At 44.5% G+C, this 14,480-nt stretch overlaps 1 protein-coding gene across 1 annotated transcript in view; it reads right to left on the bottom strand.

The window, feature by feature from the left end:
• Positions 1-14,480, bottom strand: part of C8A (complement C8 alpha chain) — a 69,178-nt gene continuing 54,698 nt past the window's right edge. Inside the window, exons 10-13 of the mRNA XM_029945822.1 lie at positions 10,200-10,331; positions 9,007-9,164; positions 4,216-4,438; positions 1-512 (exon numbers count right to left, since the gene is read on the bottom strand). Coding sequence (XP_029801682.1) covers positions 361-512; positions 4,216-4,438; positions 9,007-9,164; positions 10,200-10,331 — 665 coding nt within the window. The 3' untranslated portion in view covers positions 1-360. The remainder of the gene's footprint in view (positions 513-4,215; positions 4,439-9,006; positions 9,165-10,199; positions 10,332-14,480) is intronic.

Consider the following 14,480-nt stretch of genomic DNA (forward strand, 5'->3'; position numbering starts at 1 on the left):
TTCTCATCATACTTCGTTTTATTGGCCATTGATCTGCTTGCCTTTTACCTCTGACATCCTATAAGTCCCTCTAAGGCATGGATTGAAATCTCTCCCCCTCCCCACCCTCACCCCCATCTCAGATGATCTGAAGTGCTGTGAGCAGGACTGAGCCCCTAGTTAACATTCAGCACCCAGTTGTTGAACGACTGCATCTTGTGGGTAATAGGACAGTTGGTTGTAGACAGCACAGGCTGGTCCTACTCCTGGAAGTTGGCAGGACAAAGAAAAAGTCCATGTTGATTTGCGTTTTCCCTCTGCAGAAAGAAGTCTTTATCCAGTGTAGGGGGTGACATCTGCTGCCACTGTGCCGAGAGGCCCTCAGCAAGCCTGGGTCTTCACTTTCCACCCTGGACATGAGTTGCCTCCATTCTGGGGTGCAGGGTTGTTGCACTCTCTCCTCCTTTCCTGAGTGCCCGATCTGCAAGCAGACCAGGAGCTCCAACAGCTCCAGTGACCATCCGCCTTGACTCCTGCACAGATAATTTCCCCGGGGAGGAGGATGTTAGCATACAAGCAGTAGCTCAGATTATAAGGAGGGAGACCCATCCCGTTGCCCAAGAGCGGTCTGCAATCTCTCCTTGGGGAAATGCCTGATGTAGCCAACCAAGACCTCTGTGCTCACTGCCTTGCACTTAATTTGAAACTCTGGATGGAGTGAGAGCCTCTTTTGAGAGCCCATTTCATGAAATTGGAATCCACAGTTCCATGGAAGATAGATAGCAGAGTAAGGCAGGAAGACACGCTCCTCTGGAAGAATGACACGGAGCCACTGGAGGGTGTGAAGAACAGGGAGCATGCCCCAGCCAAGGATTCACAGACAAGGGCCAGCCTGACAGTCCTATGGAGAGGCTTGAGGGCTTTTGACTGAGGGCTTTTGACTGAGGCTTTGCAAATTAGAGCCCCTCAGACTCTGATGCTGGGGCCATGATGGGTGACAGAGTCTGTACAGAGCATCAGGACACAGGCACTGATCAAGGGTTGCCTCTTTAAGTCCAGCTCATGCAATCCCCTGGCCTGGGGCTCCTGCCTCCTACTGGCTCTGTGCCTTTGCACAGACCCTCTCTCAGCCTGAGTTCTTACCTCTGTAAATGAAAAGGATGGACTAATCCACTGGGGTTTTTCCATCATTTTTTCCATTACTGTTTTTTACCCCTTAAATGAAATCTTATAGGAGCCCCAATATGGCCACCAGATGAAAGTAGAGCTGTTTTATTTGAAGCTGGGGTCTCTATCTGGTTTGCCCTGCTCCTCTGAGACAATCCCTAAGATTCCAAGTTTCCTCAGATCCCAGTGTGAACATCATTGGCTTAGATTATCTTCAGGTCCCTTCCAGTTCTATAATTATACTCCCTGGTGGGACAGCCACAGCATGCTCCTCGGTCTCTATTTTTCCCACCTCTTTGACTTCATCCCCACAGGCAAAGGTTTGCTGGGAAAATACTTAGGGACCAATGTCAGTGGGTCTCCATGGTGGCTGACTTCCCACTCTTAGATTTCCTTACCAAATTCATCTTTGTCAGGCTGAACGTTCAGTCTGTTGTCCCCAAGGCTACCTGATATCCACACAGTGCTTGAAACAAGGTTGATGGGTTACCGGTGAGCTGCCTGCAATTTACTAAATGTAATTGTGTAGAAGAAGTGGGCTCTGAGGAGGAGAATCCATCCTCTGTGGCCTGCCACTAGCCCCAGATCATTGGTATCATGCCCCCCTTTCTCTAGTGCCCATTGTCTGTACATAATGACTCAGCATGGCCACAACTGAGCCTGGCATTGGACCATTGAAGAGGTATATCTAGGTAATCCACACTCCCTCTCTATCTCTATGATCTTGGACAGGGATTCAAGGGATCCAGACAAGTCCCTGGTTCTGGGGATCCATGCCATAATTGTGATTACACAGGCAGGGCTCATGTTTGGCCCTTTAAGCCGGATCAGGATGATAACCATGAACTGGGACACATTTTCCACCACCGCACCCCAAAATGATAGTCAGTGTAATCATCTCAGACTCTCTGCCCTCATTTCTGAAACTTCCTGACTCATAGGATGTGGATCAGTAGAATGTAACAGTTAGGAGCTTGTGTCCTAGGATGGGTCTAAACCCTTGGGTCCAAATCCTGGTTCTGACACTTCCCCAGCTGGATGATTTTGAGCAAAATATGTTACCTTCCTCCTACCCTAATTTCCTCATCTGTAAACTGGGGCTAATAACAGGACTTCTAACATTCTTTGGGAGAAGAGATGAATTCATGCACATGACTTGTTGAGATAGTGCCTGGAAAAGAATAAATTTTAGTAATTCTTCCTGTTTACTGACCTTTGGTCCCCCCTGGAAAAGCTGCCTGGTCAGGGGGGCAAATGAGAGCTGAGACCCAGTCCATACTCTAAAATCCTTGGGCCCTGAGAAGTTTCTTTGCTTCTCCTGATTTATCCACCTATTAGGCAGTGGTTTTCTTTCAGTTTACATGAGGAAACTATGCCTGCCTTTTCCCTGGTGATTCGTCTACTTGTTTTTTATTCCCTGAATCCTCCTTTTCCAGGACTCTGGAATTCACTCACCTTCTTGGCTCACCCCTGTTAGAATGCTCCTGCAGGATACAAACCAGCTTGTCAGAGGTTAATCTGCACTCCCTTCAGCCAGCAGAGGAGGGATTTAGACAAGGCAACAAACCAAGATAGATCCTCTGTCAGTAGATGATCTCCTCCTCTTATTTATTCTAATAGAGCCTGCCACATGGGTTAGATCATTTAACATCAACACAACCTATGATGAAGGTACTGATATTACCCCTCAATTTACAGGGAATTCTCACATGAAAATTGGCAACATTGGTCTTCAGAGGCCTATCTGCCACCAGACCTCTGCCATCCTGCTTCTCATGGAGAACTACTCTGCCTGTGACGCAATTGTAATAACCCACCATCAGCTCAGGATCTTACTCTATCCACCATTGGGCATCAACAGTTTGTTGTAAGAGTAGTACGACCTTAGTATACCCATCCAGACTTCCTTTTCTCTTCCTTTTCTTTACATTATCTCCATTGCAGTTGCCAATTGAGATTGACTTATATGTTTTTTTGGTAGCCCATGTGTTTTTGCCATCATTCCATGTATAAGTAGTTTTGTATGTGCAGGGTATTGAAGGCTTAGGGATTTGGGTATGTATAGAGATTCTTAAAGCTCAAATGAAACTTAAGTGAGAAAGATGAACCCCAGAAGAAAGATATGGCTAACCAGTGTCTCACAGTAAGTTAGTGAAGTAGTTGGGACTCACATCCAGGTCTTCAGACTTCTTTCTTTAAGGGATATGGATTTCTCATCTTTGTTTCAGAGCCTTCTTCCCTGGTACCAGTGAGTGCATGCTGTACCACTATACATTTAAAGCTTACTTGCCCAAGCCCTTTTGTTTTTAGTCATAACTCCTTGCACTGTAATGAAAACTATTTAACACTTGTAGTGCCTCCCCCAATATATGTTCAAGTCCAAATACCCATTACCTTTTAAGTATGACCTTATTTGCAAGTAGGGTCTTCGAAGATTAAGTCAGGTTAAAGTGAGATCACAACAGATTAGGGTGGGTCCTAATCCAATGACTAGTTTTCTTAGAAGAAGAGAAAACAGATGTAGAGTGGAGAACACCATGTGAAGACAGGCAGAGATGGGAATGACATGTTGAGAAGCCAAGGAATGCCAGGGATTACCAGAAACCTTCAGATACTAGGAGAAAAGCATTGAAAAGATCCACCTTCCAAGCCTTTGGAAGAAACCAACCTGCCCAATACACCTGAATTCTGCACGTCTAACTTCCAGAAGTGAGGGACAATACATTTCTGTTGCTTTAAATGTCCCAACTCTGGTAATATGTTGTGGCAACTCTAGGAAACTGATACATCCCTCCTGAATTGTCCTGTCCATATACACCTTGGCAAAACAAAACAAAATAAAAAACAAAAATAGTTCTCATCTGAGAGAGGGTCTTGATAGGCAGTAGAAAGCGTAAGAAGCATCGAAGACAGAAGGGGGAGTCAGCCATAAAGCTTAGAGTGCTTGATCCCAGAGTAGTGGGCAAGAGGACACAGAGAGGGGTGGCTGGGAAACCCAAGGGTCCCTTCCACACTGGCCCCTCTGAGCTGGGTCAGGCTTGAATCTGAGTGAAGCTACATGGGTCTTACCCTCCTGATGCATTTGCTCACAGGCAAGGCCCTCGCGACCCTGGGGGCACTGACACTCGCAGCTGGTGCCCTTAAGGATGGGCAGCCCGTTGTTGAAGCAAGGCCCGCAGCGGCAGGTGTTGAATTCCATCAGGTACTGGTCCAAGGCCTGCCGCAGGTTCTGACGTTTGGCCTCCAAAGGCCCCAGGTTCGTGTGCCTCAGCACCTCATAGATGGGCTGCATCTATAGTTTCAAAAAGAATTGAGAGCCCTTCCCTGGGCTTCCAGCTTCCCAAAGCCCACCAACTGGCCATCAAGCCTCCCCAGGCCTGCTCCATATGAGGCACAGAACTAGAACTCGATCCCACTGCATTGGATCCTCATAGCCCCTCAGCAAAGCAGGTACTAAACTCCAGAGACCCTGAGTGTTTGAGGAGCTAGCTCAGGATCACACAGATAAGTGCAGGAGCCACTCAACATGGGCCTCCTTAACTCTGACACTTGTGGTCCCCCAGTCCCAGAAGAAAAAGAGAACTCAACAGCTATGTATGCCAACTCATCTGCTCCCCCCACCTCAGGCCCCCCAGTTACTTTTAAAAGAAGCAGGAAGAGTCTAAATTATTATGTGTGTTTAGGGTGTATTTTGTTTTGTTTTGTTTTTTATCAGTAACTCCAAAGCAGGAATTATTAAAGTCCTTCGTAGGTAGTTGGCAATGCAGAATACTTCTCCCACTGGTGTGAGGGTGATGGTTGTGTCGGGGGGTGAGGGACAGGGGTCATTTGCAACTGAGGCCACTCATTCTAGGAATGACTGAAGCCCAGGGTTTCTCAACCTCAGCACTACTGCATTCTAGGCTGGATCTATGCTGGATAATTCCTTGTTGGCAGAGGAGGGCTGTCCTGTGCATTGCAGGAGGTTTTGAAGTATCTCTGGCCTCTATCCACTAGATGCCAGTCATACCTTTCAGTTGTGAAAATCAAAACTCTCTCCTGACATCACCAAATATCCCCCTAGGGAGCAAAATCGGCCCCTGGCTGGGAAGTAGCAGCTGTAGAAGAGAGCACTGAATCTGGACACAGAAAATCTGTGTTCGGGTCTCAGCTCTGAGTTCCAGCTCTGTGGTCTGTCAGGGGACATGGGGAGCCTGCCTTCCTCGCCTCTGCATTGAGAACAGTGCTCTCCCTTCCAGGTTTCCTGTGAGGCTGAAAGCTGCGATAGGGAAAAACCTATCGCAGAGTAAAAGTTCAATAAATTCTGCTCACACCCTAGTTACGTGGCCTGGAACTCTGTCCTGTCCATCTCTAAACCTGAGTCTCATTATCTATAAAATGGGAATAATAACCTTCTTCCTAGAATTCTTACGCAGATCTAAAGAAATAATGAATGACAGATGCCATCATAAAAGGGAAGAACAATATTAAGTAAAGCACCATTTTTATTAGTTGGATGTGATGTTAGAGGCGTAAAAGCTGAAATTATTCAAATTGCATGTACCTGTCGTGGTCTTCAGCATGCTTTTAAGGCCATATATTTTAACACACAATCATAAAGTGAAAGCTACTTTACAGATCTCTCATTTTATAGGACAGTAACCTGAGGCCCTGAGTAGAGTGATTTGCCAAGGTCACAGGGCAATTCAGAGATAGGACTGAGCCACACTGGAGCAATTTCACTCCTCTAGAATCAAAAGTCAATGGAGGGCACTCACAGTGGCCTCAAATGGTTCCTGGAAAAGTGTACAGAAAGATCTGTGACAAACAGACCTTGGCTTGTGGTCACAGGCTGCAGCTGAGGTCACCAGGCTGGTCATGTCAGGACTGGCTAGGCGGCCAGCCAAGGGCAGACGACCACTTACTGGAAGTTCAGAAAATTTGGCCCCATTGTTAGGAAGTGTGTACAGAATGGGCTGCCCTGTGGCACTAGTTAAAGATGACTCAATTTCAGGGAAGGTCGGAACATTGGGCAACTTCTCTGTGACCTTCCAGTGGGGCTCAGCACTCAGCCCCTGGTCTCTCACTTCTCAATCCCAGACCCCTCAGAAAGAGGAAAGGGAGCACTCCTTGGGAAGGTGCAGGTGGGAACTGAAAGAAGGGAGGTGGGGTGGAGAAAAAGAGTCTTTGAGCTTTAAAAGGTATTGGCCAGGATCTTGTTCCCATTTTACAGGTAAAACGGATTCCGAGAAGGCAAGTGGTGTGATATTAGCAACATGATATAACATAACACATAATAATATATAACATAGCATCATAACATAACATAATTCCCATATTCACTCAATCTCAGTACCTGCCATAAATAGGCACTGCTAAGCAACCATGGGGGTATGCAAATGAATAAGACACTCTCTCTTCTCTGAGCATCAGGTTCCAAATAACCCTCTGGCTGGCTTCCTTATCCATAGTCTGTCTGCCTGTCTCTCTTCCTAGCCCTTCAATTCATCCTTCATATATCTGTAAGCATCCTCTTTATAAAATACAGCTTGGGACACCTGGGTGGCTCAGTCACTTAAGTGTCCAATTCCTGCTTAGGCCATGATCTTAAAGTTCTTGAGTTCGAGCCCTGCATCGGGCTCTGTGCCGACAGCTCAGAATTTGGAGCCTGCTTCAAATTCTTGTCTTCCTCTCTCTCTGCCACTCCCCCACTCATGCTCGCTCGCTCACGTGCTCTCTCTCTCTCAAAAATAAATAAACAATAAAAAATTAAATTAAATTAAATACAGTGTTAGCTCTGTCACCTCCCTGCTCCATAACCTACCAGCACCTTAATGCATCAGATTCAAACTTCTCAGGGATCAAAATGTGTTGTGAAGAGATTGTGAATGTTAGAGTCTGTGGGACAGAACTCAAGCTGGGCTCTGCCATTTACCAGCTGTGAGATTTGGCCAGCATACTTAGCCTCCATCAACCCGTTCCTTCAACTGTCATTCACTAAATACCCACTACTCTCTCCCTAGCTTTGTGATATAACATTTTATTATCCCCATGTTATAGACCAGGAAACTAGGGCTCAGAAAATGAAGTCACCTGTCCAAGGCTATACACTGAAAAGGTGGCTGAGCCATGATCCAAATTATGTCTTTCTCACCCAAACCTAGGCTCTCTTGCCCAAAGATCGTATTCTGTCTTCTCCAAATCATTAACATCAGACTTCCCCTTGGAATCTTTGTTCAGACAAACACAAAGTTCACCTCTTGCCCATGAAAGTTTATATAGTGCTCCTGATATCAATTTTACACTTTTTGACCAAATAACTAATAGCTTGATGATAGCAATTTTCAGACCCTATGTGAATTACAGGTGCGTGAAAATGGCCCCTTACTTACTGGAGAAGAAATGAGATCAGGGTTAATCCATCTGACCTCTTTCTTCATAGAGAGCAGGGTGTTATAATGGACTTTTAGGTTCAACTGTTGGTATATATTTTAAGAAGACAAATGTATCCATACCCGGGATTTTAAATATTTGTAGTAAATGGGCAAGAGTCAAGAGAAAATGGACAAAAAAAGCAATAGTAAAAGCTCAAAATAGAACGCTTTTCATAATGGACTACCCTTGCATATGAATAGAAAATAGTTTGACAACTGGTAGACCAATCCATTTCCTTTGTAGTTTGAATACAATTTTACTGCCTTTGTGAAGTTAATAATTTAACACAGTGTTTCTCAACCTGCGCACTGTTGATGTTTGAAATCAGATATTTCTTTCTTGTGGGGACTGTCTGTGCATTATTAGGTGTTTAGCAGCATCCCTGATCTCTACACACTAGATGCCAGTGGCACCTTCTAGCTGTGACAACCAAAATGTCTCCAGACCTGCCAAATTTCCCTTGGGGAGCAAAGTCACCCCCATGGTTGAGAACCATGGCTTTAAAAAAAATTTTTTTAGTGTTTATTTATTTTTGAGAGAGAGGGAGAGAGCACATGAGCTCGATACTGGGGGAGGGGCAGAGAGAGAGGGAGACACAGAACCTGAAGCAGGCTCCAGGCTCTGAGCTGTCAGCACAGAGCCCGATGCAGGGCTTCAGCTCATGAACTATGAGATCATGACCTGAGCTGAACTTGAACACTTAATCAACTGAGTGCCCAGGCACCTGAGAACCATGGCTTTAAGGAAAGTGCTAGGGTAGAGGGATATGAAAACCTGGCTTGAAGTCCAAAGGTCTGAGATCTAGGTACTGCTACATATGAGCTCTGTGACTATAAATGGATTACTTGTTCCTTGGAGCCTGAGTTTCCTAATCTTTTCAATAATGAGCCTCATTTCTGAACCAGAGGTTCATTATGATAAGGGGATGAGATCCCTTTGAGCAAGGGCAGCAAATACAGCTTTGTACCACAGCTTGTTCTTGTATGGCCTTTGAGCTAAGAATGGTTATTACATTTGTAAACGTTTATAAAGAAGAAGAAGAATTTGTATGAGAGATTGTATGTGGCCCGCATAGCCTTAAACATTTACTATCAGCTCCTTTACAGAAAAAATTTGCCAACCCTCAATTGAGCAAATGTGATTTTAAAGTCTTCCTGTATAAACACAAGTTCTTATTTTTTAATGTGGCCTAAGTCTGAAGGAATTCTGGGACCACTAGTGTAAAACTAGGCTCTGTCCAGAGCTTCTGCTTCCAGTGGTCATGTGGCCTGGGCTTAAAGTCACACGCTCCCTGTAGTCAGGCAGTGGGAAGGCCACCAGATCAGTGTGCCGTTACATTTAATCTTGTTCTTTGATGGGCTCATAATAAGAAATATGAAATGATCTGGTCTGCTTCACTTTCATTCCTCATGGACGTAGAGTTTCTTCAAGTGCGAAAAGACTTACCTCAAAATCAATAACAACAGGATTATACTTTAATGACCTCCCCCAGAAGCGATATGAGATGATGCTCCTGTTTTGAGACAAGCCACCACCCCAGCCAGTACTGCCACCTCGTACTCGAGAGATGATGTCTTTCACAACCATGTTCTGACCTTCCATAACTGCCAGCAAGAAGAAAACTGCATTAGTTCATTTTCCAAAAAGCCAAAGGACTGTTTGGCAAGCTCCACTGATGATATTTGGGACAGTTTATGTGCTCCCCTTTCGGCTGGCTCCCATTCTTCTATATCGCTCAGTGAACTAGCAGGATAACCAGAAGAGAAGGGCCAAGACCTAGAACTAGACCCATCCTCTGAATTATAGCAGACACTGGGAGGGCAGACCAGACCAGCATGGTGGAGGGACAGGATGGGGAAATGAATGAGGATTCATCATGCATGCATTTATTCATTTGTATGCCACGTGTGTACTCGGTGCCTGCCACCTGCCAAGTAGGTTCGATTAAATATCATAGGTGCTGTGACAGATGTCTCTATAGGGCTCAGAAGGGGCATGGAGAAAGAGGCAGTTAGATCTATAGCAGGGGACAGAGGGTTGACAGGACAAAAGGTGAGTTGTCTAGAAAAGTGAATGACCAGGTAAGTGGAGAGAGGAAGGAAGGGTATCACAGAGAAGAAACTATTTGACTTAAGGCCCTGAGGCATGAGTAACCTAACAGTGGGAGTAACCCGGATCTCAGTACATTTGATGAGTGAATGAATTAATGAATGCATGCATGAATCCTCACTGACTTATTCAGGAAATGCCACAAAATATCCGTGTACAAGCCTTCTCCAATAATTGTTCCTTGAGCTTGGTAACTATATTGTCCTCTCCCGGCAGGCTATAATCCAATGGGCTTTTATCTCAATAGTCAACTTTCCAGGTTCTGTCTACATTCCCTTCATCCCAGTTCTTACTTAGATCTTTTTCTAGTGCTTGAAATCTGGAAGTCACATATTTCTAAGGTGATCTCAGCACATGGTTAATTCAAAAGAGAGCCACAACAGGTTCATTGGTTTGGGATATTTAACAGCTACGCAGCATGACCATCGACTGAAATGGAACTAGTTGGAAGGATAAATTGTGTCCATAATCTGAGTATGCATCCACAGAAGTCTAGCTTCTCTTTTAGAGACCCATGACTAAAAACTTACAAATAGAGCCATCTCCAGTTTTCCCACAATGTTTTCCTGATAAACCTCCTCCAACTGTTACGCTGTCTGAGTAAGCATAGTCAATGCCCACAGAGCCTCCAAAGCAATTCTCGACATCTCTTCTGGTAATACCTGTAACAGGGAGACAGAGAGACACAAAATACTGAGATGCTTAAAGACCATGAATATGTAACAACCAGCTCACAGCAGGAAAAGCTAGCTTTGGTTTTGGAGTCTATGAGAGCTAAGGTGAAATCCCAATCCTCTAACCCAATTTCAGTGTGCCCTTCTGTGTGGTTCAACCCCACATAAGTCTTGAAATAAGAAGGAATATGTATTGCACATCCAAGCTGCTCACAAGTGCTGATTCCCTTTCCTTTGCACATTTTCCACTGAGTCTCCTCAAGGCAGCTCTTCTGTCTCCTCCATCTCCATATACATGTGTGCCTCGTCCAGTACCTGGCCCATGTTTGGCACCACTTTCATGCTGCCATTTTGCACTCATTGCCCCTTCCTCTCTCTTTCACCATCTTTTCAAGGTCTATTCTAGCTATAGTTCAAATGTCATGTACTTCTGTGAAGCATATTTGGATCAGAATACTTCCCTCTTTCTTCAGAGCTACCAACGTGTTTTGTTCAGCATGAATGATCATATTTGTACAATTCTTTTTGCCCAGGTCCTCCTTTACCCTGGAGAGGCCAGAGTGGCATTAGAAGATGGATTGATCTCCATGGGGAGTTGGCCTGCCTTCTGACCCCACGAGAACTGTGAGTCCCACATTCACTGTCTCTGTTTTTGTTTACATCTGAGGACCCAGGGAGGAACATGTGTTTTGTAGATGAGACACATAATTCTCAAAGCAGTAAACTCATTTTGTCCTGCTCCCTCAATTTGTAGTGAACAGAGCTGAGTTTCCAATCCTTGGTCAGGTTGACAAGGTAAGACTAGAAAAGTCGCCTGGGCAAGATACTGACCATTGCCACAGAGTCCAGTTTTATCTGTGGCTAAAGCTATCTGCAGGTTGTAAACTGGAATTTTTATTTTTGAAATGTCACTATTTTTAACTACAACTATACAATAATTATTATCATTCATTGTATTTTTATGGCAACCACAAGCACAGAGAAAAATACTTTAGGCCGATTATTCAATTGAGCTAAGGATTAGATTTAATATTTTTAAGGGAGTATCGAGCAATGAAGTTGCTTGCCTGCGTCCCCATCAAACTCTGTGAGGTCAAGGATTTGTGCCTTATTCACCCCTCTCTTGTCTGCACAGCAGCACACTGTCAGCTGCGTAGGAGGTGCTCAATAACTATTTTCAGAATAAGTGATTGATGAGTGAGAAAAGTGAGTGAATAAATAAATATGTGCTGTGGGTCGCTTGGTATAGGCTTCTGACGGAAAGAATCTCAAAAGTCAGGAATCCTGTATTTAAATCTCAGTCACTTTGATGAGTGGATAAAGAAATTATGGTATGTATATAAATATGTGTGTGACTATTATATACATATGATTATCATATATGATATAGATGATATTCAGCCTTAGAAAAGAAAGAGATTCTGCCATTTGCAACAACATGGACAAGCCTGGAGGACATTATGCTACATGAAGTAGGCCAGGCACAAAAAGAGAAAAACTGCATCATATCACTTATATGTGGACTCTAAAAAAGTCAAATAAATATGTATAGAAGTAGAGAGGAGAAAGGTAGTTGCCAGGGGTGCAGAGGTGGGGGAAGATGCTGGTCAAAGAGAAGAGTTTCAGTCCTTTAGGATGAGTAGATACAGAGATCTAATGTGCAGCCTGAGGACTGTAGTTAATCATAGCATATGGAATACTGAAAATTTGAAAAGAGTGTAGATTTCAGGCGCTCTCAACACATACACACAGGAAAAGGTAGCCCTGTGAGGAGAAGATATGTTAATTAGCTTCACAGTAGTAATCATTTCACTTTGTATATCGAGTCATCCTGCTGTATGCCTTAAATATGTACAAAATTTTTTTAAGTAAAATGAAACCAATCCCAGTCCCAGGCACCCTGTGTGTGTGAGAAAAGGCCCATGTTTCCCATTCACAGAGAGAAGGGCTGGATTGGTCCATCTCCCGGGCCCTGAGCTGCAGCCCCTGCCTGTGTTTCTCAGTCACTGCCGAGCTCCTGGTGCCTGGGAGGCAGGAGGCCCTGGGCATCAGCACTCAGCACCAAGCACAGGGCTCCTTCTGCCACTTCTATTCCAGCACTTTTAATTGTTGATGCATTACTAATTGAGGGAGATTTCGCATATTTAATTGTTTTGATTAAAAAATGCTTCCCCAGTGATAAACAAAAGCGAGGGAAAGGAATTCACCAGCAGAAGCCAGAGGGAGTACAAAGGGGGATGGTGGAGGACTGTGGGCTCACAGCGACGGGGCGGGCTGATGGGGTGTGGGGGGGCTGGAGGCTGTCTACAGAGCTCTTAGGCTCAGGCAGGGTCTGCCCTGTGCTGCGGGGTAAAGAGAATTCCAGTCCAATTTGAGTGACACCGCCTGACTGCAAAGATTTGCCTTCTGGGTACCAGCCAGCAAGGGAAGGTCTGTGACTTAATCAAACTATGTAAGAGCTGGAAGCATCCTTGGACTCGTAGCCACACTTCTCTTTTCTGATTGAGACACGTTCGGTTCATACAGGTTAATTATCTTGCCTAAGATCATACAGCTAAGAAATGGTGGGGCTGAGATTCAAACTCAAGTCTGGCTCCCTTAGAAGCCAGTGGTATTTTCACTAATTCCAATTATTGTATCAGATAAAGAATTCTGTTGTAAGAGAGAATAATTTAGTAAACACCAATTGTGTACCACCCCCAGCACATTGTGTGTTGGGCAGTATAGGCACTGTGAGAATGCAAGTCTGAATGAGGTTTTGTCCTTGAGAAGCTAGCAGGTTTGGGTCAACATACCAAACAGAAATGACGGTGTCTCCTGAGAGTTGCATGTTCTGATACACAAGGCTTAGGAGCCGAGTGTCTCGTCAGAAGCTGTGGAGGGTGCTCAGTCAGAGCTATCCACAGAGTACCCATGGGAAACCAAGATCAGTAAGCTGGGCAGGGGCATTGGGGAGTGGTCAGAGGAGGTCAAATGCAGTGCCAAAACCCAGGACTTGAATCCACTTGAAACTGGTATTGGAAGCCAAGACACAGAACCAGAGATGTCTTGCTTCCGTCAAGCAAAGAGCAGAGGAGGGAAAGGGGAGAAGGAGCAGAAAAAGGCCTGGAATTGTGCGACACTTGCCCAGCTGGGTGTGTGGCATGGGTGGACTGACTACGCAGCTGATTCTTGAACAACACGGGTTCGGGCACGCTGACCGCTTACACAGTTGAAAATCCAAGTGTAATTTTGATTCCCCCAAAACATAACTACTGATAGTGTACTGTTGATGGGAGGCCTTACAGTTAATATAAATAGTCAATAAACACGTATTTTGTATGTTGTATATATTATATAGTACATTCTTATAACAAGGTAAGCTAGAGAAAAGAAACTGTCATGAAGAAAATCACAAGGAAGAGAAAATACATTTATAGTCCTGGACTATATTTATTGAAAAAACTCCCCATAGAAGTGGCCGCACACAGTTCAAATCCATGTTGTTCATAGGTCAACTGTATTTATAGAACCAAACAGTGATCTGCCGTGGCTCCACCCATCCCAGCAGGCTGGACTCCATAGATGTCCACTTTGGACCATACTGGCATTTGTTAGGGTTTTTGAACTTCAGGGAACACTGGAGTTGATATTTCCCAAACTGGGCTACTTAGTGAGATCATCTGGAGTGCTTATTTAAAATACAGATGCCTGCGTCCCACCTGTGTCAATTCTAATTCTGTAATTTCTGAGTAATGAGCAATCTGTAGTTGGAAAATATAAACCAGATGATTCCTATTCGGTGCATCTGGGAACAGATATTTAGTACCATGGTTTTACAGAGAACTCTGGTGGCCTGTCAGAGAGCCGTGGCCTCTGCTCCGTCTCAGTCTGTGCCTTCATCAGTGTCTTGGATAGCAGCCAAGCTCATCATATCTATCCAGAAGAAGTAAAAGTAACTACAAAAAGCCAAGGATCATTCAGCTAAAGAATCAGGATTTAAAAAGCGCTCAGATGCTTTTTCTGCATCTATCGACAGGATCATATGGTTCTTATCCTTTCTTTTGTTAATGTGATGAATCACGTTGATGGATTTGCGGATATTGAACCATCCCTGTAACCCAGGAATGAATCCCACTTGATCATGATGGATAATTC

This window comes from Suricata suricatta, chromosome 8 (genome assembly GCF_006229205.1).
Source record: "Suricata suricatta isolate VVHF042 chromosome 8, meerkat_22Aug2017_6uvM2_HiC, whole genome shotgun sequence".
NCBI lineage: Eukaryota > Metazoa > Chordata > Mammalia > Carnivora > Herpestidae > Suricata > Suricata suricatta.